Source organism: Bombina bombina, chromosome 3 (genome assembly GCF_027579735.1).
Source record: "Bombina bombina isolate aBomBom1 chromosome 3, aBomBom1.pri, whole genome shotgun sequence".
Taxonomy (NCBI): domain Eukaryota; kingdom Metazoa; phylum Chordata; class Amphibia; order Anura; family Bombinatoridae; genus Bombina; species Bombina bombina.
In genome coordinates, this window is record NC_069501.1 from 806142808 (window position 1) to 806166954 (window position 24147).

At 36.6% G+C, this 24147-nt stretch overlaps 1 protein-coding gene across 1 annotated transcript in view; it reads right to left on the reverse strand.

The window, feature by feature from the left end:
- The window catches only part of TUBGCP5 (tubulin gamma complex associated protein 5), a 128004-nt gene extending 104965 nt beyond the window's left edge, over window positions 1-23039 (reverse strand). The window contains exons 1-8 of the mRNA XM_053705463.1: window positions 22870-23039; window positions 21167-21220; window positions 20971-21079; window positions 14463-14559; window positions 14241-14320; window positions 13978-14110; window positions 8297-8411; window positions 7112-7201 (exon numbers count right to left, since the gene is read on the reverse strand). Of these exons, the coding sequence (XP_053561438.1) occupies window positions 7112-7201; window positions 8297-8411; window positions 13978-14110; window positions 14241-14320; window positions 14463-14559; window positions 20971-21079; window positions 21167-21220; window positions 22870-23003 (812 nt within the window). The 5' untranslated portion in view covers window positions 23004-23039. The remainder of the gene's footprint in view (window positions 1-7111; window positions 7202-8296; window positions 8412-13977; window positions 14111-14240; window positions 14321-14462; window positions 14560-20970; window positions 21080-21166; window positions 21221-22869) is intronic.
- Between the last annotated feature and the right edge of the window lie 1108 nt (window positions 23040-24147).

Genomic DNA, 24147 nt, shown 5'->3' on the forward strand with positions numbered 1-24147 from the left:
AGTGAGTGCCTTTTTTCTTCTTGATTTATATATATATATATATATATGTGTGTGTGTGTGTATATATATATGTGTGTGTGTGTGTGTATATATTTTATTTCTTTTTTATTCTTACATAGAATTCTCTTGTGCATTGGTAACATTGTATATGAGGTATTTCTGGGAAAAAGCAAGCGGGAATCTTGCCTAGATGTGCTAATTTCCTATGCAAATATTTACATTGATTTAATTTTGAGACATGGAGGATTTTAATTTCAGTTTTTTATCTCCCCCCATAATTTTAAATTTAACCTTGAAAATAGCTTTACCAATGCAGCATTCAGAAATCTATCTCCTACTGATGAGTTCCAAAAAGAACGAAACAGGCTGTCTAGTGAGTGATTTCTGGTTTGCTGCAATAATCCTGTTAAAAGGATAGCTGTGTTAAAACAGTATTTTGAGGCAAAAAAATGAGAATTTGCATATCTAATTTGCATATCTTACCCAGAATTCTCTTGTGCATTGGTAACATTGTATATGAGGTATTTCTGGGAAAAAGCAAGTGGGGAATCTTGCTTGCCGAGATGTGCTAATTTCCTATGCAAATATTTACACACACACATATAAATAAATACATATGTATATGTACACACACACACACATATATATTATATATATATATATATATATATATATATATATATACACACACACACACACACACAGTATATGTGTGTGTATGTGCATATACATATGCATTTATATATATATATATATATATATATATATATATACACACACATCTTTAGACATGTATATATCTTTAGGTTAAAGTCCTTTGCAGCCTTTATTTTTCTTAAACCTGAGACCTCATATCTTTGAGCTGTTATTACTTTTTTATTACAATTTTGATCAGCTAGTGCTATGAGTGTAACTGTACTTTTAAATGTTTTTTGTGCAACTTTTTTGTCTCACATAACCATTAACCAGAGCTCTGAAGTTGCGCAATCCTGACGCAAGTTAAATTCAATTGCACTCAAGCAAACACATTTACTTTCAACTTGTAATACAAGTGCTACTTACGACATGAAAGAGCCGTGATAAACCCCTTAACGGTTATCACGCCACTCCCTCTAATCTAGCCCTAAAAGTTTATTTTGACATTAAACTGTCAAGTTGTTACAACTACAAATTGTACCCATTTACTCAAATACACAAGAAAAAAAGACAACATTTATGCTTTACTGATAAATTTATTTATTTCCGGACATGGAGAGCCCACAACGTCATTCCAAATACTAGTGGGATATTCAACTCCTGGCCAGCAGGAGGAGGCAAAGAGCACCCCAGCAAAGCTGTTAAGTGTAACTGCCTTACCCATAACCCCCAATCATTCAACCGAAGGAAATGGAAAAGAAAGAAACACAAGGGTGAAAAGGTGCCTGAATTTTACAGAAAAAAAACCTGCTGAATTATAATTAAAAGAGGGCGGGGTCGTGGACTCTCCATGTTCGGAAATAAATACATTTATCAGGTAAGCATACATTTTGTTTTCTTTCCTATGACATGGAGAGTCCACAACGTCATTCCAATTACTAGTGGGAACCAATACCAAAGCTAGAGGACACGGAATGAACAGGGAGGGAGAAAAAATGGCAGGAGGACCTAAACAGAAGGCACCACCGCTTAAAGAACCTGTCTCCCAAAAGAAGCCTCAGCTGAGACAAAAGTATCAAATTTGTAGAATTTTGAAAAAGTATGCAGATGACCAAGTTCCCGCCTTGCAAATCTGTTCCATAGATGCTTAATTTTTGAAAGCCCAAGACGATGATGCAGCCCTAGTGGAATGAGCCGTAATTCTCTCAGGAGGCTGCTGTCCAGCAATCTCATAAGCCAAACGAATCAAATTTCTCGACCAGAGAGACAGAGAAGTAAGTAGAAGTGGCCTTCTGACCAGAAAAACAACAAACAGGGCAGAAGATTGCCAAAAATCTTCAGTAGCTTGTAAGTAAAACTTTAGAGCCCGCACAACATCCAAATTATGCAAAAGACATTCCTTTTGAGAAGAAGGATTAGGACAAAGAGAAGGAACAACAATTTCCTAATTAATATTTTAATCGGATACTACCTTAGGGAGAAAACCCAATTTAGTACAAAGGACCGCCTTATCAGCATGAAAAGGGTAGGGGGGAAATCACACTGCAGAGCTGAAAGCTCAGACACTCTGCAAGCGGAAGAAATGGCCACAAGAAACAAAACCTTCCAGGATAACAGTTTTATATCAACAACATGCATAGGCTCAAACGGAACCTGCTGTAAAACCTTAAGAACTAAATTAAGGCTCCATGGGGGAGCAACACGTTTAAACACAGGCCTGATTCTAACCAGGGCCTGTAGAAAGGCTTGAACATCTGGTAGATCAGCCAGACGTTTGTGCAAAAGGATAGATAACGCTGAAATCTGACCCTCTAGAGAACTGACCGATAAACCCTTATCCAGTCCATCCAGAAGAAAAGACAAAATCTGGGGAATCCTCAACCGGCTCCAGGAGAACCCCTTAGAATCACACCAATAAAGATATTTACGCCATATCTTATTATAATTCTTGCGAGTAATCGGCTTCCGAGCTTGAATCATAGTATCAATGACAATTTCAGAAAAACCACTCTTAGACAGAGCTAGGAGTTCAATCTCCACGCAGTTAGCTTCAGAGAAAAGGACCCTGAAGTAGAAGCTCCTTCCTCAGAGGTAACCTCCAAGAGGGTAGAGAAGATATCCTCACCAGATCCACAAACCATATTCTGTGAGGCCATGCAGGAGCTTTTAGAATCACTGATGTTCTCTATTGTTTGATACGAGAATTGACTCGTGGAAGGAGAGCAAACTGAGGAAACAGATAAGCCAGGGAAAACCTCCAAGGAACCGGTAGAGCATCTATCAGAACGGCCTGAGGATCTCTTGACCTTGAATCGTACTTTGGAACCTTAGCGTTTTGGCGGGATGCCATCAGATCCAACTCTGGAACCCCCCACTTGAGGGTTATCTGAGAGAACACTTCCGGATGGAGAGCCCACTCCCTGGGATGAAAAGTCTGTCTGTTTAGAAAATCTGCCTCCAAATTGTCCACTCCTGGAATGTGTATGGCAGATAGGAGACAATCGTGGGCTTCCACCCATTGCAGAATTCGAGTCACCTCCTTCATGGCTAAGGAACTCCGAGTCCCTCCCTGGTGGTTGATGTAGTCCGATTGGAATCTTATAAACCGGACCAACACCAGTTGAGCCCACGCTAATAGGGTATTGGAGGATAGCTCTCAACTGCAAAATGTTTATTGGAAGAGAAGATTCCTCCCGAGACCACAGGCCCTGAGCCTTTAGAGGGCCCCAAACAGCACCCCAACCTGACAGGCTGACATCTGTAGTCACAATTTCCCAGGAAGTTCTGAGAAAGCAAGTGCCCTGAGACAGATGTTCCTGTGACACTCACCATGAGAATCTCTTGTCAGAGGGTCCAGATTTATCATTTGAGCTAAATCCAAATGATCTCTGTTCCATTGACAGAGCATACAAAGTTGTAACGGTCGTATATGGAACTGAGCAAAAGGAATTATGTCCATTGATGCCACCATAAGACCAATCATCACCATGCATTGGACAACAGATGGACGAAAAGCAGACTGGGCAGGAAGCAACAATCTTTTCCTTTCTACGTTCCACCCATGGGAACGTAGAAAAGACAACAGCATCTTTGTATGAGAATGGGCTAGTTGAAAAGATGACGCCTAAACTAAGATGTGGTCTAGATAAGGCGCTACAGCAATTTCCTGGGATCTGATCACAGCCAAAAGCGCCCCTGGAACCTATGTGAATATTCTGGGAGCTGTGGCCAGACCAAATGGAAGTGCAACAAATTGGAAGTGCTTGTCCAGAAAGGCAAGCCTCAGAAACTGATGGTGTTCCCTGTGTAAAGGTATGCGTCCTTCAGGTCTATGGTCGTCATAAACTGACCTTCCTGTACCAAAGGGAGAGTGGAATAAATAGTTTCCACCTTGAAAGACGGAACCCTGAGGAATTTGTATAAACACTTGAGGTCTAAAATGGGCCAAAAAGTTCCCTCCTTTTTGGGAACCACAAATAGAATTGAGTAGAATCCTAGACCTTGTTCTGCTAGAGGGACAGGAACAATAACGCCCAGTGAGAATAGGTCTCTTACACAGTTTAAGAAGGCTTCCTTCTTTATTTGGTTTGAGTAAAGTCTTGACAGGAGAAATCTGCCCCTGGGAGGGCAGGACTTGAATCCCATTCTGTAACCCTGAGATACTATGTCCACCGCCCAAGGGTCTGGGACATTGCGTATCCAGGCTTGACGAAAAAGAGAAAGTCTGCCCCCCACCTGATCCACACAGGAATCAGGGACGAAACCTTATGCTGATTTAGAGTCAGCAGAAGGCTTCTTGTTTTGTTTTCTCTTATTCCAGGTCTCGTTGGATTTCCAAGAAGATCTGGGTTGATCTGCTTTAGATGAGGAAGAGGAGAACTTTTGTCCCTTAAAGTTTACGAAAGGAACGAAAATTAGAAGTCTGATGAACTCTAGGTCTGTTTTTCATGTCCTGACGTAGGAAAGATCCCTTTCCACCCGTAATCTCTGAAATGATCTCTGAAAGACCAGGTCCAAACAGAGTCTTTCCCTTGTAAGAAAAAACCAAAAGTTTGGACTTAGAAGAGACATCAGCCAAACAAGATTTTAATCACAGAGCCCTGCGAGCTAGAACCGTGAAGCTAAACATCTTAGCTCCCAGGCAAATTATCTGTATACTGGCATCACAGATAAAAGTGTTGGCCAATTTAAGAGCTTTGATTCTATCCTAGATCTCCTCTACTGTAGTTTCCTCTGTAATAAGATCAGATAACCCATCGCACCAATAAGATGCAGCTCCTGCAATCGTAGCAATGCTCGCTGCTGGTTGCCACTGTAACCCTAGATGGACATACATCTTTTTTAAGTAAGGCTCCAGCTTCTTGTCCATTGGATCCTTAAAAGAGAACATTTTCTCTATAGGAATGGTAGTTTTCTTAGCAAGAGTAGAAATAACTCCTTCAACTTTAGGAACAGTGCCCCATGAGTCACAAATAGACTCAGCAACAGGAAACATTTTCTTAAAAACAGGAGAAGGGGAAAAAGAAACCCCTGGTCTGTCGTATTCCTGGGCAATAATTTCTGACATCTTCCTTGGTACAGGAAAAACCTCCTCAGAAGATGGTGAATCATAGACTCTATCCAATTTTGAGAACTTTGTGGGGTTTGATAGCAACCACTGGTTCAGAGTCGTCCAAAGTAGCTAGAACCTCCTTCAAAAGTAATCGGAGGTGCTCAAGCTTAAATTTAAAATTAACTTCTTCAGATTCTGAAGATTTTTCTGCTAAAGTGTCAGAGTCTGAAATCTCACCTTCAGAAGCTACTGAAGTATTCTCATCATCAGACATTTGAGCCAGAGTGGCTAATGCAGACCTAGACTCAGAAACCTTAGCATTAGGCAAATGTTTAGATTTTCTCTTACGCTTACCCTATGAAGGGAAAGCTGACAAAGCCGCTGTTACTGCAGAAGAAATCTGAGCGGCAAAATCCCCAGGTGGATGAGAGGACACAGAAGGCACAGTATGAGAAATAACTAAGGCTTGGGATGTTTGAGGAGAAAGCGGAGGCATATCCCGCACAGCATTATCCTGAGAGACATTAGGCTCAGAAGGGAGAATGTATCTTTAAATTTTAAAGTTTTAGATAAACAAGAACAAAATTGCATAGGCAAAACAATTTGGGCTTCTAAACAAAGTAAACATTTATCCATGTAGCTGGACTGATCCTGTTCTAAGTCCATAGCTAATAATTCCCACAAGTAATAGGCAATGAGGAACAAAAATAAAATGCTTTAAAATTGTATTAAATGTTAAAAATCAAAAGTCCTGACAGAAAAATAAAAAAGCTTTAAAAAAAAAAAAAAACTTAATAAAGATTAAAAATTAAATAAGGGAAAACAAAAATACCTCAGATTGTCTGAGGTTCCTACCGGCAAGAAAATACCCCACTAGCAATCGGAATGGAGTTGACTTGTTCAGCAATACGATCAGACAAGGACACAAAATGCATCCTACACTTAAAGAGCTGAAATCAATCTGCGAATCAGTCCGGTCGCAACGGCACCACTCCGCTAAACCGGAAGTGCGGGTATCATGTGACCGGACTGAAATTAAAGTGCGCAACAATTTCTCTGTAGAGAGAAAAAGGTGCCAGTTACATCAACTGTCTGTAAACAAACGGCTAATCGTTTAATACACAAAGCTAACGCAAGCTCAAACTAATGCTTTGACTCACCAGCCTAAACATCCTAGGCCTTACACATGTCTCTATTAAAATAATTAAATATCTCTGACATCCCAGCCCATTGAGAGAACTCTGTCTCTAACTTATCTCCAAATTAGGAATAATGTATCCCATATTGAAAAAGTGCCAATAAAAATGTTCCCATATGAATCCTTAAATTAATAAAGGATTATTATGTCTTGTAAAATAACAATCTGGAGGAGGATTAAACCCATAAGTGCTGCTGTCCTTCATTACCTAGAAGGCAAAGGCACTTACCTTAGATTGCATAAGAGATATTGATCCTCAAGGTGTGGCAGGCACTACGCTCCCTGCCATAGACCTGTAGGAAAAAAAAGAACAGAGTAACCAACTCTGGCTTTCCACAAAGGGGTAGCAAAGTGTTAAAAGTAAAGCAAAGGACTGCCTCGCTGCCTTTTAACTGCTAAAGCCACCACTACTCTTACTCAAGAGATTGATGTGGACACAGCTAGACCCCAATCCTTGCTTGCAGGGAAAATACACATAAAAGGATTAAATTCTTCTGACTCTAACTTCGCACAACCTCCACCGACAGAAGCAAAGAGAAACTCTGAGGGTTATGGGTAAGGCAGTTACACTTAACAGCTTTGCTGGAGTGCTCTTTGCCTACTCTGCTGGCCAGGAGTTAAATATCCCACTAGTAACTGGAATGACGTTGTGGACTCTCGATGTCATAGGAAAGAAATGTCTATTATGCAAAGCAAAATTACCAGTTGTACAGAAATTTACTCACCACAAAGTCTCACGAATCACTTGGGTTTCAGTGACAAAGGTTTTGTCATCAGGTGTGTAAAGAGGGTCTGAGGCATACAAATGTTGGTCCCTTAAAACAAATAAAGATTTAACTGAAGAACTTTTTTAAGAATATGTGGCAGCTGCCTTCTATGTTGATTACAAACATTCCAATCTGATGTTTTAAAGCTGGGGTGTCTAACTCTGTCTCCAAGGACCACAGAAAGACAGGGTTTTATGGATCACTGGCAAAGTCAGGATAGGTCAGTCTGCTTATTTCACAGACGTAAATCATGTCCTCTGAGTAAGTCGTCCTGAGGTCAAAGATGAACACCCCTGCTCTAAAGTCCCCCAGCACTCCCAACATAGCTAATATATAATTAATTTACATAATATTTAATAGATAATTAATATTAGGTTCCAGAAGGAATGGTTGTAAATCGAAACCGTTGTAAATTGAAACCCAGTTTATAATGTAAGTCAATGGGAAGTGAGGGAGTTAGGTACCAGGCCCCTCTCAAAATTGTCATAAGTAACACCTAATACATTATTTTTAAAGCTTTGAAATGAAGACTTTAAATGCTAAACAGCATTATAAACCTAATAAAATAATCAAACAACACAGAATATATAATTAAACTAAGTTAAATGAACAAAAACATTTGCTAAACAGCATTATAAACCTAATAAAATAATCACACAACACAGACTTTACTTGCACTTTTCTGCAAACAGTTCTTTCTATGCATTCCAATCTGGACTGATTTATAGACAGGAAGATCTTTTTCCTTTGAAAGCTGCTCGATAGCTCAGGTCTGGTTAAACTGATTAATTTCAGCTTGCTTGGCTTGCATATCTTTGCTGCAACACAAGCAGACAGATCCACCTACTGGCTATGTTAATCAATTCACTGCTTCTCAATGCTTTTCAATAGCAGTCACATGACTGAAAAAAAGGTTGTTATTCTGAAACGGTGCAAATTGAACCGTTGTAAACCGAGGGCCATCTATCTATATATCTATATATCTATATATATATATATAAAAATAAATAATACTAGCTCTAATATAGATATCCTGAGGCATATAAATGTTGAGAAAATAGAACCACCTAGTGTTAATGACATGGAAGGTCCTAGCTAGAACAACTCTAGCTACATGAAAATGATTTCAAATATAATTCTCACCATACTGCAGCAAGGTTGGAATGTAAATGGGAACTGTGTGATAACCTGGATGACCTGGATGTCCAATACTGCTGTACCACATGTTGCTCCAACCAGGATCGTGCATCTGGCTCACCTGCTTAATAAAATAATAAGGTGAAACTCTCTGAAAAAGCACAGTATAAAAATAAAAAAATAAAATATCACACAGTTTAGTGAAACACTGAACTCAGTATTATTATCATGTATTTGTATAGCACCGCAAAATTCCATAGCGTTGGGTACAGAGATAGGGGTATACAAAGACAAGGATTTGTGATAAGCTACAAAAACATAGAATAAACAAATCTATAACAGGAGGGCCCTGCTCCAAAGAGCTTAGTCTACAGTCTGAGGGTGCAGAGACATATGGTTTGAGGTAGCTTGTCACATAGAGTGTAGTTGCAGTAGTGAGTCAATGCAGTTCAAGATTTATTTTGGGTAGGATGAAGAACAGAGGAGAGATGATAAGCCTCTTTGAATAGGTGGGGTTTCAAAAAGCGTCTAATGCTATACAAGGTTGGGGACAGTCTGATGGAGCGGTGTAGAGAGTTCCAGAGGACAGGAGCAGTACATGAGAAGTCTTGGAGGCGGAGTGGGACGTAGAGATAATAGGAGAGGGGAGACATAGGTCAGAGGTTGATCGAAGAGGATGGATGGAGAAGTATTTGGATATGAAAGAGAAAATATAGTTGGGAGTAAGGCTATTGAGTGGTAGGTTAGAATTAATATTTTGAATTGTATTCTGGAGTATATGGGGAGCCAGTGTAGCGAATGGCAGAGCGGAGAAGCTGATATAGATTGGCTACTTACGTGGATAAGTCTAGCTGAAGCATACATTATAGATTGGAGGGGGAAGAGGCGGAGTTTGGCAAAGCCATTTAGAAGTAGATTGCAGTAGTCAATGCATGACAAACACCTAGATCACAAGTTATGTTAAACCAGGTGCGTAAATAACGCAAATAAATGAGCGGTATCACACTCTCTATAGCGTTGCCATTACAAGTTACTGAAAAACGTTCTTTTGACTCGACGTGCACGTTTTCCCCCTATAGACATCAATAGAGAGAAAGTGTTAGAAAAAAAAAACTAACACCTGGAATCGCGGAATGGCGATCGCTATAACGCCATCCCCACTGATGTCTATGGGGAAAAGAAAGTTATATAAAAACCTAACACCCTAACATAAACCCCCTAGTCTAAATACCCCTAAACTGCCGCCCCAACACAAAATAAAGTTATTAACCCCTAAACTGCTGCCCCCCACATCGCTACTACTATAATAAAGTAATTAACGCCTAAACCTGCTGGCCCCCACATCACTACTACTAAAATAATAAAGTTATTAACCCCTAAACCGCTGGTCCCAACATAGCAACACACTAAATTAAACTATTAACCCCTAAACTTAACTATACTTTAATTTAAATTTACAATATAACTATCTTAAAAGAAATAAAAACTTACCTGTGAAATAAAAAAAACTAAGATTAAACTATAAATTAACCTAACATTAATATATTAAAAAAATAAAATAAAAATAAAATACCTGTTACAAATTTAAAAAATCCTAACACCACAAAAATAGTAAAAAAAACAAAAAAAAAAAAAACACACATTACAAAAGATACACTAAAATTACGAAAAATAAAAAAACACTAAGATTACAAAAAATTATAAAAATGAAATTATCCAAAATAATAAAAAGTAAACCTAATCTAAAAGCCCTATAAAAACAAAAAAGCCAGTCATTTGTATGGCACAAAAAGGGTTATCAGACTCTACTCTACTGTCACTACTCAGTCACAATCTAACCACACCAGGCAAACTTGTAACTTAATTCAGTGGGTGCAAGGGTTAACAACACTCTCTAGTCTGTACTAGACATAAAAAATGCCCAACACTCCCTTTTAATGCCACCCACACTAAATAAACTAAAACCATATAGCTCCAAGCTGCCACCACTTTTGATTTATTGAAGGGAAAATCCTAAGGAAAAACCCAGACTTACACATTAACTCTCAGAATACAATTTAGCAGAAAATAACCTAAAATATACAGTTTTACTACCACCAGTCTCTTTCAGTAACGTGGTTCAAATATTAGACAAAGGCCAAAGCTTAATAAATGATTTATTATGCCAAAAATATTATGCACGATGCATTATTAATAAAAAGTTGTTACAAGTAATATTACACACAAGCAAACAGTTTTAAAATAAAAAGAAGAATATAGCAGAACCTTATACTGTACTAGTCTTGGTATCTGTTTCAGGGAGATGGCATGAAGCAATGGGTCCTTACTCTGTAGAACAGCTTCCCTTGTAAGAATGACAATTCAGTGTTAAACAGAAGACCCTTATACATCTTTTCAATAGATCAGGTTGCCTGACCTCACCCCCTTTGCAGGGGCTGTCTGGGAAACCCCCTATCTTTTACGACAGTCCATAAATTTTAAGTACCTTTGGCTGAAATCAAAGAACACATCATTTCTGCTAGATACATCCATTTTCATGTAGACAGACAGGCAATCTCTTATTTACATTGTGAGAATCAGTTTGATACCAAATATGACATGGTTGTCATATTTACCTTCATCTAATGTCATAACGTGTTAAACACATATCTACATTGTACCCATGTCCCTTTATGGACCTTATCAGTTTCTGGGAAGAGGCACTGCTTTGTGTATCTGGAGCTGACACATTTACTGGCTTTATGGCTCAATGCATACACAATAACATTTGGTGAAATGGGCCTTAGAAACTATTTATGAGGGGTTCTGGTACATCAATTGAAAATCATATGCTTTCTTAACACAGTACACAGTTTTTATTAAAAAACAAACAACTGTTTTTAGCTCACAAACTAAAGACACTTAACACCTTGGCAGCTAAATCATGAGGTATTAGTGAGACACCCCAAAATAAAAACACCAGTTCAGATATGACAAACAGCACACACCTGATGCAAGTGGTAGAGGGCCACTGCAAACACCTCTCAGTAAATCCACAGCAACTTAGTTCCACAGCACCAATCATGAGGAGAAAATCTTTAGTCTTTAAAGCATTTATTGATCTTTTAGCTTATACAAAGCATTGGCACACAGCAGCAAACGCAACGTTTCAGGCTATTCACCCTTAATCATGCTAAAGATTTTCTCCTCGTGATTGGTGCTGTGGAACTAAGTTGCTGTGCAAAATAAAAACACCCCCTAACCTAACAATAAACTACCAATAGCCCTTAAAAGGGCCTTTTGTAGGGCATTGCCCTAAGTTAAACAGCTCTTTTACCTACAAATAAATTACAAAGTCCCCCCAAACAGTAAAACCCCTGACCCAACCAACCCCCCAAAATAAAAAAAAAACTAAGATACTCATTGCCCCTAAAGGGGTATTTGTATGAGCATTGCCCTTAAAAGGACATTCAGCTCTTTTACTGCCCATTAAAATAAAAAAGCCCGAATTTAAAAAAAAAAAAAAACTAAGTCTAACTCCCAAATAGGTACTAACCGTTCCTGAAGTCCGGCGGAGAATGTATTCTTTCAGGCGGTGAAGGTCTTCTTCCAGGCGGATACATCTTCATCCAGTGCAGGAGACCTCTTCTATCTTCATCCAGGGCGAAGGCGGCGCCGGAGGTGACCGCGGAACAGGACCGGCGACCGTGGAGCCATCCAGTGTGGAGGATCGTCTTCATGAGATCGATGCCACACACTGAAGATTAAATGCAAGGTACCCGTTTTATATTGGGGTACCATTGCATTCCTATTGGCTGAAAAAATCATATCAGCCAATAGGATGAGAGCTTCTTAAATCCTATTGGCTGTTTCGAAGACCTTCTCCGCCGGACTTCAGGAACAGTAAGTACCTATTTGGGGGTTGGACTTAGTTTTTTTGGGTGTTTTTTTTAGATTAGGGCTTTTTTTATTTTAATGGGCAGTAAAAGAGCTGAATGCCCATTTAGGGGCAATGGGTAGCTTAGTTTTTTTTTTAGACTTAGGTTTATTTATTTTGGGGGGCTGGTTGGGTCGGGGGTTTTATGTTAGGGGGACTTTGTAATTTTTTTTATGTAAAAGAGCTGTTTAACTTAGGGCAATGCCCTACAAAAGGCCCTTTTAAGGGCTATTGGTAGTTTATTGTTCGGTTAGGGGGTGTTTTTATTTTGGGGTGGCTTTTTTCTTATTATAGGGCTATTAGATAAGGTTTAATTTTTATAATTTTGGACAATTTTATTTATTATTTTTTGTAATCTTAGTGGTATTATTTTTCATAATTTAAGTGTTTTTTTTTTTTGGTAATGTTAGATTATTAATTTTTTTCGTAGTGTTTTTTTTTTTTTTTTTTTTATTTGTAATTTCGATTTTTTTATTTTTAGTTTATTTTATTTTCTTTAAAAAGTTAGATTAGGTTTATTTATGGTTTAATCTTAGTTTTTTTCAATTTCACAGGGAGGTTTTATTTATTTTAAGATAGTTATATTGTAAATTGAATTTAAAGTTAGGGGTGTGTTAGGTTTAGGGGTTAATAGTTTAATTTAGTGCTATGCGGTGTGGGGGGCCGGCAGTTTAGGAGTTAATATATTTAGTATTAGCGTTGTGGGGGGCCGGCGGATTATGGGTTAATAGATTTATTATAGTAGTTGCAATGTGGGGAGTCGGCGGTTTAGGGATAATATGTTTATTTACTGGTGGCGATGTGGGCAGGCGGCGGATTAGGGGTTAATAGATTTATTATAGTAGTTACGATGTGGGAAGACGGCGGTTTAGGGATAATATGTTTATTTACTGGTGGCGATGTGGGCAGGCGGCGGATTAGGGGTTAATAGATTTATTATAGTAGTTACGATGTGGGGAGACGGCGGTTTAGGGATAATATGTTTATTTAGTGGTGGCGATGTGGGCAGGCGGCGGATTACGGGTTAGTAGGTGTAATATAGTATTTCTGATGTGGGGGGATTGTGGTTTAGGGCTTAATATGTAGTTTATGGGTGTTAGTGTACTTTGTTACATTTTAGTTATGAGTTTTGTGAAACATTTTTGTTTCGCAAAATCCATAACTACTGGTCTCAGATAGCGGAATGGATCACGGCGAAATAGACTATAAATGCAAGCATTTTAGCCGGCCCGCACAACCTGTAATACAGGCGCTATGAAAATCCTGCACTCAAAAGCGTAAAGGCTAAAACGCTTGCGGTATAGCTGTACCGCAAAGATTATATTACGGGAGGACCTGCATATTCCACGCGCGAAGGTCAATTTTTCAGCGGTATAACCGTACTACACCATACCGCAAAACTTGTAATTTAGGTAAAAATTAGAGAATTATTTTTGTCGTTCTTTTGAGTAAGGAAGGTTGAATTCTGGAAATGTTACGTAGGTGTGCAAAGCCAGATTTGGTGAGCTCTTGTATATTTGGAGTGAATGTGAGTTCATAGTTAAATGTGACCCCCAAGACAGCAGACCTGGGGTGAGGTGTTAAGAATAGAGCTTTCAACTTTAAGAGAAATGTCAGGTGTTGGATGTTTTGAAGAGGGGGCAATAAGAGCAAATTATTAAATATATTTAACCAAGAAAAGAACAATACAAACAGAACAAGTTCATATTTAGACCACAAGCTCTAGATGAAGAAATTTCTAGTATAACAAAATACAAAGATTACCACAAACCTTTCCAAGACACTACAGGAGCAGCAGTCTTCTTCTCATGATCTTCCTGTGGAGTTTGGTCAACCTGAATGCCAGAGTCTTCCCGGCTAAGTGGCTCTTGATCATCCTCTTCTTCACTAGCATCAGACCATTCCTGAGAAAACCAACAGGCCACTCATGTCTGCAAAACTTTACTATGGCAATGTTCTAATAAACTGCATCAAATTGCATAGTCAGAGTGGTGGGGATAGAAAGCACTATAGAAAGTATAGGAAATGACCTACTGGTGTAACATCATTAGGACTATATCCAATATCTTCACCCTCCATGAGGTACTTGCCCCAGTCAAATTTTTCTACTTCCGCTGGAATGAGAAAGCACTTGCTACAATCAAATGGAATATCAGTAAAATCTGGTAGATTATTAAAGTATCTAATTATTTTCCAAGTAAATATTTAGTATGATCATATTAACTATACTTTAATGGTATACACTAAAAATAATACCTGTATCTTTACTCCTTGGCTTTTCGACATAGTCATTATTTGAAGGAGAGTCAGATAAACAAAGTAACAGGGACAATAGTGCATAATGTGCATCAGTCTAGAAGAAGAAGGAGGGGGAAAAAAAATGATAATTTTTACTGTATAAAATTTTTTTAAAAAAAAATGTATATCTATATATCTACAGAATCCTTTTAAGATATGCACTCCTCAACAATTAGTAATTGCCACGGTGCTAACAAATTTAGATCCAATTCTCATATAAAGAAAGCACTCAATGGACTTATAAAGATATAATCCAAAAACTTGTATTTGCATGCATATTTTCTTGTATCATTTGACAAAGGGTCCGGTCTGGTACCCAAAACGTTATGACAACTTTGGAATAAAAGTTTTTGGATTATATCTTTATAAGTCCATTGAGTGCTTTCTTTATATATATATATATACACACACACACACACACACACACACAGGTATATAAATCTCGAATCAACTGAAATGTAACTCTTAGTATAAAATATAAAAAAATATAAGTGACCACTTAAGCAGTGTAATATTTAAAAAACAAATACATTTCAACAAATATGTAAAAAAAAAAAAAAAAAAAAAGTGACATTGTGTGCAAGTCTCTGTATACCCCTGCGAAAGAAATAAAAATAATATATATATATATATATATATATATATATATGATAGAAAAGAAAGAATCGAAGGGTGCACAGCTAGACACTATTGGTATATTAGTAATGATAATGTCAATATATTTTTTAGTTAATTATCATAGATGCTGGATATGTATATCCCTCAGATATATTTAAAAGAAGAAGTTTTCTCTGTTGGTGTTTCAACAATTCTTTGTCTAAGGTAAGTTAAATGTGCTTACCAGAGGTTACCTCAATCCTATGAGGTAAGATGTCAGCTCATTGAGATTTATAGATGGTTCTTGGACTCTTGTCAAGTTGGTATTCTGTGATCCTTAATGAAGAGATCTTTGTGCCAAATGGAAATCCTGAACTCTATGTTGTATGCCTTTAATGGTAATCCTGGACTCTCTTGTCGTTTGTTGAAAAGTAATGGAGATTCTTGGACTCTTTCTTTTCTTTTTGGTGGTGAGGATCTTTGCTTGTATCCGGTCGTCACATGGATCGTGGTAGAAAAAGAAGAGACAAATACATAGCGTAATACCGTTTAAATAAAAGCAGATTGTTTTATTATGCAAGATAAAATATGCTTACATTTGGCACCCTCAATCAATATATGAGGTAAGATTCAGGCAAATAAAATGTCCTTTTGTTTTTTCTTGCGACACTGTGTTGTCAAAGTAATGTTTTGTTTTTCACAAAAAGTACATATAAAAAGATGATGAATGCTTGCTGCAGTGATAAGGGTACGCGACCCTATAGCAAGGTTATGTTTAAGATTAAGTTTAAGACACAATAGGTCTTGTGTATAATTAGCTGCAAGATGGTAAATGCTAGTTTTTTTAAAATTGCCAAACATATTTCTGCAGTTAATAACAGCTGTGTATTTAGTAGCGTTATCGTCTGGTACTTTACCACCTTATAGTATTTCTTAAGGTTGGATTCAAGAGAAAATGATGCCGTAGTGGAACAGGGAAAGTCCACCCGCTTTCTGCAAATCCTTACGCGTGGTAACACACTTCTTCGTCAGAGGTTTGAAAGTGGAGTGGACTATGAGCGGCATCTTAGCTTATTTAAAAGGCAGAGAATGGGCGTGTTTCTTTCCTCTTCCTGTCCCAGTACGTCTGTTTGCGTGTGACGTCAGACGTATTTGTGTTTGTTTGTCTGTTGTCATGGTTACGTATGTTATTCTGTAATGTCAATCGGCTGCTGCCGGGTCTTACTGTCACCCTTTTAGAAACGTTTAGCGAACTAGTACAGAGAGACCTACTATCCCTCTGTGAAAACTATTCAATTAAAAAAGACAATTTAAAAAAGCATGAAAAATCAGCTTTAGAGTCAATTAAAGAAATGAATGACATTGTACTCAGGGAAGCAGACAAGGGAGGAGGATTAATCATACAAAATAGGACAGACTATCTCACTGAGGCCAATAGGTTGTTAAATGACCCAAATACATATAAAAAAACTAACAGGTGATCCAACTACTATATTCATAAAACAATATAACTCTATGATAGATACAGCCAATTACCTGAATCTATTAAACAAAAATGAACACAAATATCTAATGCACGAATTCCCAAAGAAAGCTATCTTTTACCACTTACCTAAAATCCACAAAAGTCAAGATAACCCACCGCGACGACCAATTGTTTCGGGAATAGATTCGCTTACAGCCAGAATCTCCGAATATGTAGACTTTTTTCTTAAACCATTAGTACCAAATCTAAAATCGTATCTCAGGGACTCAACTGACACTATAGCCAAACTTTCAAACATAGAATGGAAAGAAACATACCAATGGATGACATTGGATGTGTCTTCCCTGTATACAAGCATACCCCACGAAAAGGGGATTGCAGCAATGAAACAGGTACTAAATAAAACTAATTTGTCTATTGAACACCAAAATGTAATTTCTGAATTGCATCAGATTTGTCTTGGAAAAAAATTACTTTGAATTTAATAATTCTTACTATTTACAAATTAGCGGAACAGCCATGGGTACCACCATGGCACCCAGTTACGCTAACTTGTATATGGGACTGTGGGAGGACACATATATATCAAAACAACCCTTTCCAAAAAAACATCATCTGGTGGGGTAGGTTTATTGATGACATCATACTAATATGGGAAGGTGACACACCTACCACCACTAGCTTTTTACAGTACATCAATAATAATTTGTTTAATCTACAATTTACTTCAAAAATTGAAAAAAATTCAATTTAATTTTTGGATTTGATTATGTTCAATGAAAATACAAACATCTACACTAAACTCTATCGCAAAAGCACTGATTGCAACGGATATCTGAGAGCAGATAGTGGACACTATAAACCGTGGATCCACAACATCCCGTATGGGCAATTTCAGCGCCTTAAAAGAAATTGCACGAAAGATAGTGATTTCAATAAAGAAGCAGAATTACTCAAAGAAAAACTACTGCAGAAAAATTATCCAAAACATTTGATAGAGAATTCTTTCAAAAAAGTACAAAGTCTAGATAGAAACCTATTACTTGCAACAAAAAAAGACAAAGAAAAATTAAATACATGTGCCAAAAAAAATAGGAATGGTCACCACATACAATGAAGCAGCCCCAGAAATTAAAAAAATCCTTAAAAAATATTGGCCAATACTAGAACAAGACAAGTTTCTAAAAAATAGCATAGGGACTGCACCAAAGATAACATTCAGAAAGAACAGGTGTCTGAAACAAATTTTGGCACCAAGCAGACTAAAAGATACAACTAATAAAACAAACTGGTTGTCCTCAAACACAAAGGGCTTTTTTAAATGCAACAGAGCCAACTGTACAAGCTGTGAACACTCGTATGATGGAAAGAAACCAACAAAAATTGTCCATTCAAAAACATTTCCCCCAAAAAATTGTCAAATCAAAACTCTAACCAATTGCAAAAGTACCTATGTAGTCTATCTTTTAGAATGTACATGCAATTTACAGTATATCGGACGTACCAAACGCCCTTATAAAAAAAGACTGCATGAACACCTCAAAAATATAGAGGCAGGCTACAAAGGCCATAGTGTCTCTAGACATTTTAAGAAAAAACACAACAAAGACACAAAATTCCTTAGGGGTACAATATTGGAACAGATACAAATCCCACGGAGAGGTGGGGACAGGTTCCTCAAATTGCGCCAAAGAGAAACATTCTGGATCCATTATATGGGAACCATGAGCCCAATGGGACTCAATGAGGACATAGACCTGGCAGCCTTCCTATAATATATAACTATATAAAATAGAACAAGCAAGGATTAGCCAAAATCAAAAATACTATATGATGAATTTTCAAAAGATGAACACATCAAAGGTACAAATATTTAGGTATCTGCTTATGTGTATATAGATGTACAGAAACATATATATACACATATATTTAAAACATCTCCAAATTTTTTTTTTACCATATTAACATTTAAATAAAAGGGGAAATAAAATAAATATATAGATTTAAATTTAAAATCAAGCTAACCAATATCTAGATAGCAATTTCCAATAAGGGCGCATACACAATCATGTATTTCCAAATATCTTCACTTTAGTTTTACTAGGTAGGATCAGAATTTATTTCTATTATCTTAGGAGTAGATAACAATACAGCAGTAAATAATAAATAAAAATTGCACAGAAATAACTTTTAATTTTTGCTTTTTACACCATTATAACGAAAGCAAAATTTGTCTGACCATAACTTACACACATCGTAGGTACAAATGAGGAAAAAGATATTCAATAACTATGTAACATAGCACCCTATTGTTACATTACGTTTCTAACAGGGTGAGAGTAAGACCCGGCAGTAGCCGATTGACATTACAGAATAACATACGTAACCATGACAACAGACAAACGCCAATACGTCCGACGTCACACGCAAACAGACGTACTGGGACAGGAAGAGGAAAGAAACACCCCCATTCTCTGCCTTTTAAATAAGCTAAGATGCCGCTCATAGTCCACTCCACTTCCAAACCTCTGACGAAGAAGTGTGTTACCACTTCGAAACGCGTAAGGATTTGCAGAAAGCGGGCAGACTTTCCCTGTTCCACTACGGCATCATTTTCTCTTGAATCCAAACTTTAGAAATACTATAAGGTGGTAAAGTACCAGACGATAACGCTACTAAATACACAGCTGTTATTAACTGCAGAAATATGTTTGGCAATTTTTAAAAACTAGCATTTACCATCTTGCAGCTAATTATACACAAGACCTATTGTGTCTTAAACTTAATCTTAAACATAACCTTGCTATAGGGTCGCGTACCCTTATCACTGCAGCAAGCATTCATCATCTTTTTATATGTACTTTTTGTGAAAAACATTACTTTGACAACACAGTGTCGCAAGAAAAAACAAAAGGACATTTTATTTGCCTGAATCTTACCTCATATATTGATTGAGGGTGCTAAATGTAAGCATATTTTATCTTGCATAATAAAACAATCTGCTTTTATTTAAACGGTATTACGCTATGTATTTGTCTCTTCTTTTTCTACCACGATCCATGTGACGACCGGATACAAGCAAAGATCCTCACCACCAAAAAGAAAAGAAAGAGTCCAAGAATCTCCATTACTTTTCAACAAACGACAAGAGAGTCCAGGATTACCATTAAAGGCATACAACAGAGAGTTCAGGATTTCCATTTGGCACAAAGATCTCTTCATTAAGGATCACAGAATACCAACTTGACAAGAGTCCAAGAACCATCTATAAATCTCAATGAGCTGACATCTTACCTCATAGGATTGAGGTAACCTCTGGTAAGCACATTTAACTTACCTTAGACAAAGAATTGTTGAAACACCAACAGAAAAAACTTCTTCTTTTAAATATATCTGAGGGATATACATCTCCAGCATCTATGATAATTAACTAAAAATATATTGACATTATCATTACTAATATACCAATAGTGTCTAGCTGTGCGCCCTTCGATTCTCTCTTTTCTATCATACAATTCTAATATATATATATATATATATATATATAATCCTTGCTTCTAATATTTTGACTTCAGGAGTGAATATAAATTGAGTGACTATACTAAGAGATAATTTATAGCTCGAAAAACTATAAGTACCGTTTTGATACTTCGTAATTGATGAAACCTGGAAGAACTTCCTAATTGGTTTACTCTTCATTTATTTGAAGTCATCCACTCTACAGCAACACCAGGACTTTTCTTTGAATATACACAGTATTTCTACTTACATTAGTCTGTGTCTGAATAATCCTGTGATTACAGAGTTAAAAGAGAAATCATGCAGCAGGGCACTGCTCATTTTTTCAATCAGTTGACGTTTCCACCTCTTAGCTAATAACCTCTCAGACCGATCGGCATTATACCGTAGGCATTGAAAAAATTAGCAGTGCTGTGGGCCGCCAGAGTTGCTAGGCTTAGAAGTGAAGCCGCAGCCAAAAAAAAAAAAGTCACCTTTTCATCTGTTTTGTGTTTTTTTTAACTAATGAATGAAGGTGGCCTTTATTTTTAGTGATGGTAAATCCTAGCGTTTTTTAAATGCTAAAATTTACCATCACTTTAATGATAATTACATTGTTTACTTAAACGAAAACAATAACATTATAGTATGTTTATTTTATTACATGTTTGCTGTGAAGAAGGGGCATGCTATTTCTGCAGACACAAATCCTTATTTTAGAATGAATATCCTTTGGATTTTAATGTATCTTTAACAGAACGCTATCTTTAGATAGATTTTTCATCAAAAAGCATTTTATTTTATAAAATCTTATTTAAATTAAAAAAAAACATTTATTGTTTATTTTTTTAAAAATCATTGATTTTTATCCACCCCAGGACCTACCTTGGATCCCTCTGTGCTTGGAAGAGGCAAAGTCAAGAATTCTTCTGTAAGCTTTTTCAAGCTTTTGGCTTTATCCAAATCTGAATGGATCATCAACTTTTCATATAATCTAAGAATGAAAAAGGACATAAGGTTGTAAACTCCACATAATAATATTCACTTTGTTTTTTAAATAGTACGATAGTGCAAACAATACCCTTCTAAAGTTCTGTGTACATTGTGACTGCTTACATCAAGATAACGATGGAATCTGTAAGTAGAAAACAAAACAAAGCTTTAATTCCAATGTATTAATAGGGCTCTGCTCATCCACTGCACAAGTGAACAAATATATATCAAATAAGATGGTGTCAGCAAGAACCGAACCAAAAATGGCCCGGCTACTAAGCTTACATTCAAATAAAGATAACAAGAGAACGAAGAAAATTTTATAGTAGGAGTAAATTAGAAAGTTGCTTAAAATCGCATGGTCTATCTGAATCGTGTAACAAAAAAAATGTGGGTTTAATATCTGTCCTCTTAACCCTTTCGTGACAGGGTTAAAGTGCCTACATCGGAACAACTGTTCCGATGTAGACAAATTGAAACACGATCGCGAGATTTCAATTATTGGATCGCATCTGGGGGGCGTCCCTACAATCCTAGGAACGCCCTCCAGACCGCGATTAAATCCTTGAAGCACAGAAGGCTTCAGGACAGCCGTTAGTTATGACGTTCTATTCCGTCATAACGGCTTTAAAGCCCAGCCTAATTATGACGGAATAGAACGTCATAACGGCTTTAAAAGGTTAAGTCTTCACTGATGCAATACACACACCCATTTTTGCTAATGGAAGTCTATTGCAAAAATGCTTCTATTTAAAGTTGAAATGCACCCATGCACATTTGAATTTTGAACTACCCCTTTAAATCTCAGAAAGGTGTGCTATAGGAAAGAGACAAAATGTCCAATTTTTACAGTTAAAGACATATCCTAAGTTTTAACCTGCCAAACACCTGCATTCCTCCTAGTTTCCATTTATACCCGAAATCCATTATTTTCAATGTGAACTATAAATCTAAGCAGCATATAGCTGTGGACCTACAGTATGTAAACAGTGTGACAATTTTAAAAACTCAAGTATTTAAAGAACAAACGTGCAAGAAGCAAGAACACTTAAAGGGACAGTTTGAGATAATATAAAATGATACTATATATATATATATATATATATATATATACTTTCATTATTTATTGTTTCCGTTTTTTATGTAATTCCATTCTGAAATTGTGAGCTTTTTAGTTCCCATTAGAAATTGAAATGCAGAACACACAGCCATTGACTGCACACTCTAGTGACTTATTTAAAACTGTCCCTAATTGGCCACAGCAGAGAAGGTAACCTAAGTTACAACATGGCAGTTCACATTGTTTTATAGATACTTATTTTGCCAATATTTAAACAGCTAATTAAACTTAAAAAAATACATCTACATGTTACTCTCAAACTAATCGTTTCTTTGTATGCATCATTCTATCTAGTAATTAGTGTTTAATGACGCTTTAATACATCTTTGTTTCTGTAAAATGAATTTATATATATATATATATATATATATATATATATATATATATATATATATATATATATATATATATATATATATAATTTGTCTATGTAGTGATTATTAGTACAGTATAGTCCACTAAATGCTGGTGCTGCACTTCCTCAACTGGACACTGACACAATCATGAAGTAACTAAGATCATGTTTATATACATAGTTAATACAATAAAGACAAATGACATATGCAACTGTGCGTTAAAGTCTCACACATAATAATATGGTAAATATTTTATTACAATAATACGACTGCTACAACATGGACACGAAATAAGATGCTCAGGTTCAATCAGACCTGAAGTTGGACCAAATGAACTGCAAAGCTATTTGGTAGTTGTGGTCTTCCTCGTCCTGTATGCCGCTCATACATGATATGAGTTGCCGTATATTGCCCTCCTGCTCTCTCTCAAAATGTGTAAGATAGGCCATGATTCATCTAAAGTCCTCCGTTACTACTACAGTAAGGCTAACATTGTTATCGTCACAACACCCCGCCCAGCCGCTACACATAGAGACCGCTTGTCCAATGACATCAAAGCTCAGGATAGAGCGTTAGAGGATACAGATCAAAAAGTATCCTCCACGCGGAAAGGGAAGTACTGTAAACTCCATCCGCCATCTTTAAATATGGCAAAAAAATTAGTCTTCTAATCTAAACGATATTATGGGGATTTTATAACTATAAAGTACGGTATGTGATTTACTGCAAAAAAACATTACTTTGAAATTAAGCGAGGTAACGTGGTAACGTGAAAACTTTTTCGTGTCTAAGTAATTGTGAGACTCATTCAACTGAGCCGAAAACATAAAGTATTATAGTTGTTACTGACAATTACTAGTTTAGAATATTTAATTTGGATTTTCAATTTTTTAAAACATTTCATTTTTATTAAAAAGTTTAATAATTTGGTCATTCTTAATTATTTTTCTCAGATATATAACACCTTTCTATAATTTCTCTTCAAAGCTGTGAACAATATTACATTGCTTTTATCCCCAAGAACAAAAGGGGAGAGATAATGTGGGGTTTAAAAGTTCTGTTCTCTCCAACTACATCGCTATTCAAAATTGGCATCTGCATAAAATATAAAAACATTAAAAAAGGGACATCGAAATGCAAGAAATAAAATGCTCTATTGTGAATATTGTATTATTACACTATTGCTTACATATAACTGTTAAGACCCTGCAAAGGAGTTAAATACATAGTTAAAGTCAGCTTCCAAGCAGCAATTCACTACTGGGAGCTAGTTATTATTATAATTATTATTATTGGTTATTTGTAGCGCGCCAACAGATTTTGCATCAGTTGAACCCAGCTGGTGAGTCAATGACAAGAGGCATATGTGTGTGGCTAGGGTTGCCACCCAGCCGGTATTTTACCGACACGGACGGTATTTTTAAGGTTCATGTCAATGTAGAAAATGAAGAATAAATATTGAAATAAAGCCCCTGTCAAAGTGAAACTTCTTCTGAGTGTGATAAATACTAGTTATAAACAAATGAACATTTAAAATCAGTCCCATCAGCTTTAGTTTTTGCCTGCCTATAAAATATGTAGGAATTTAAAAGA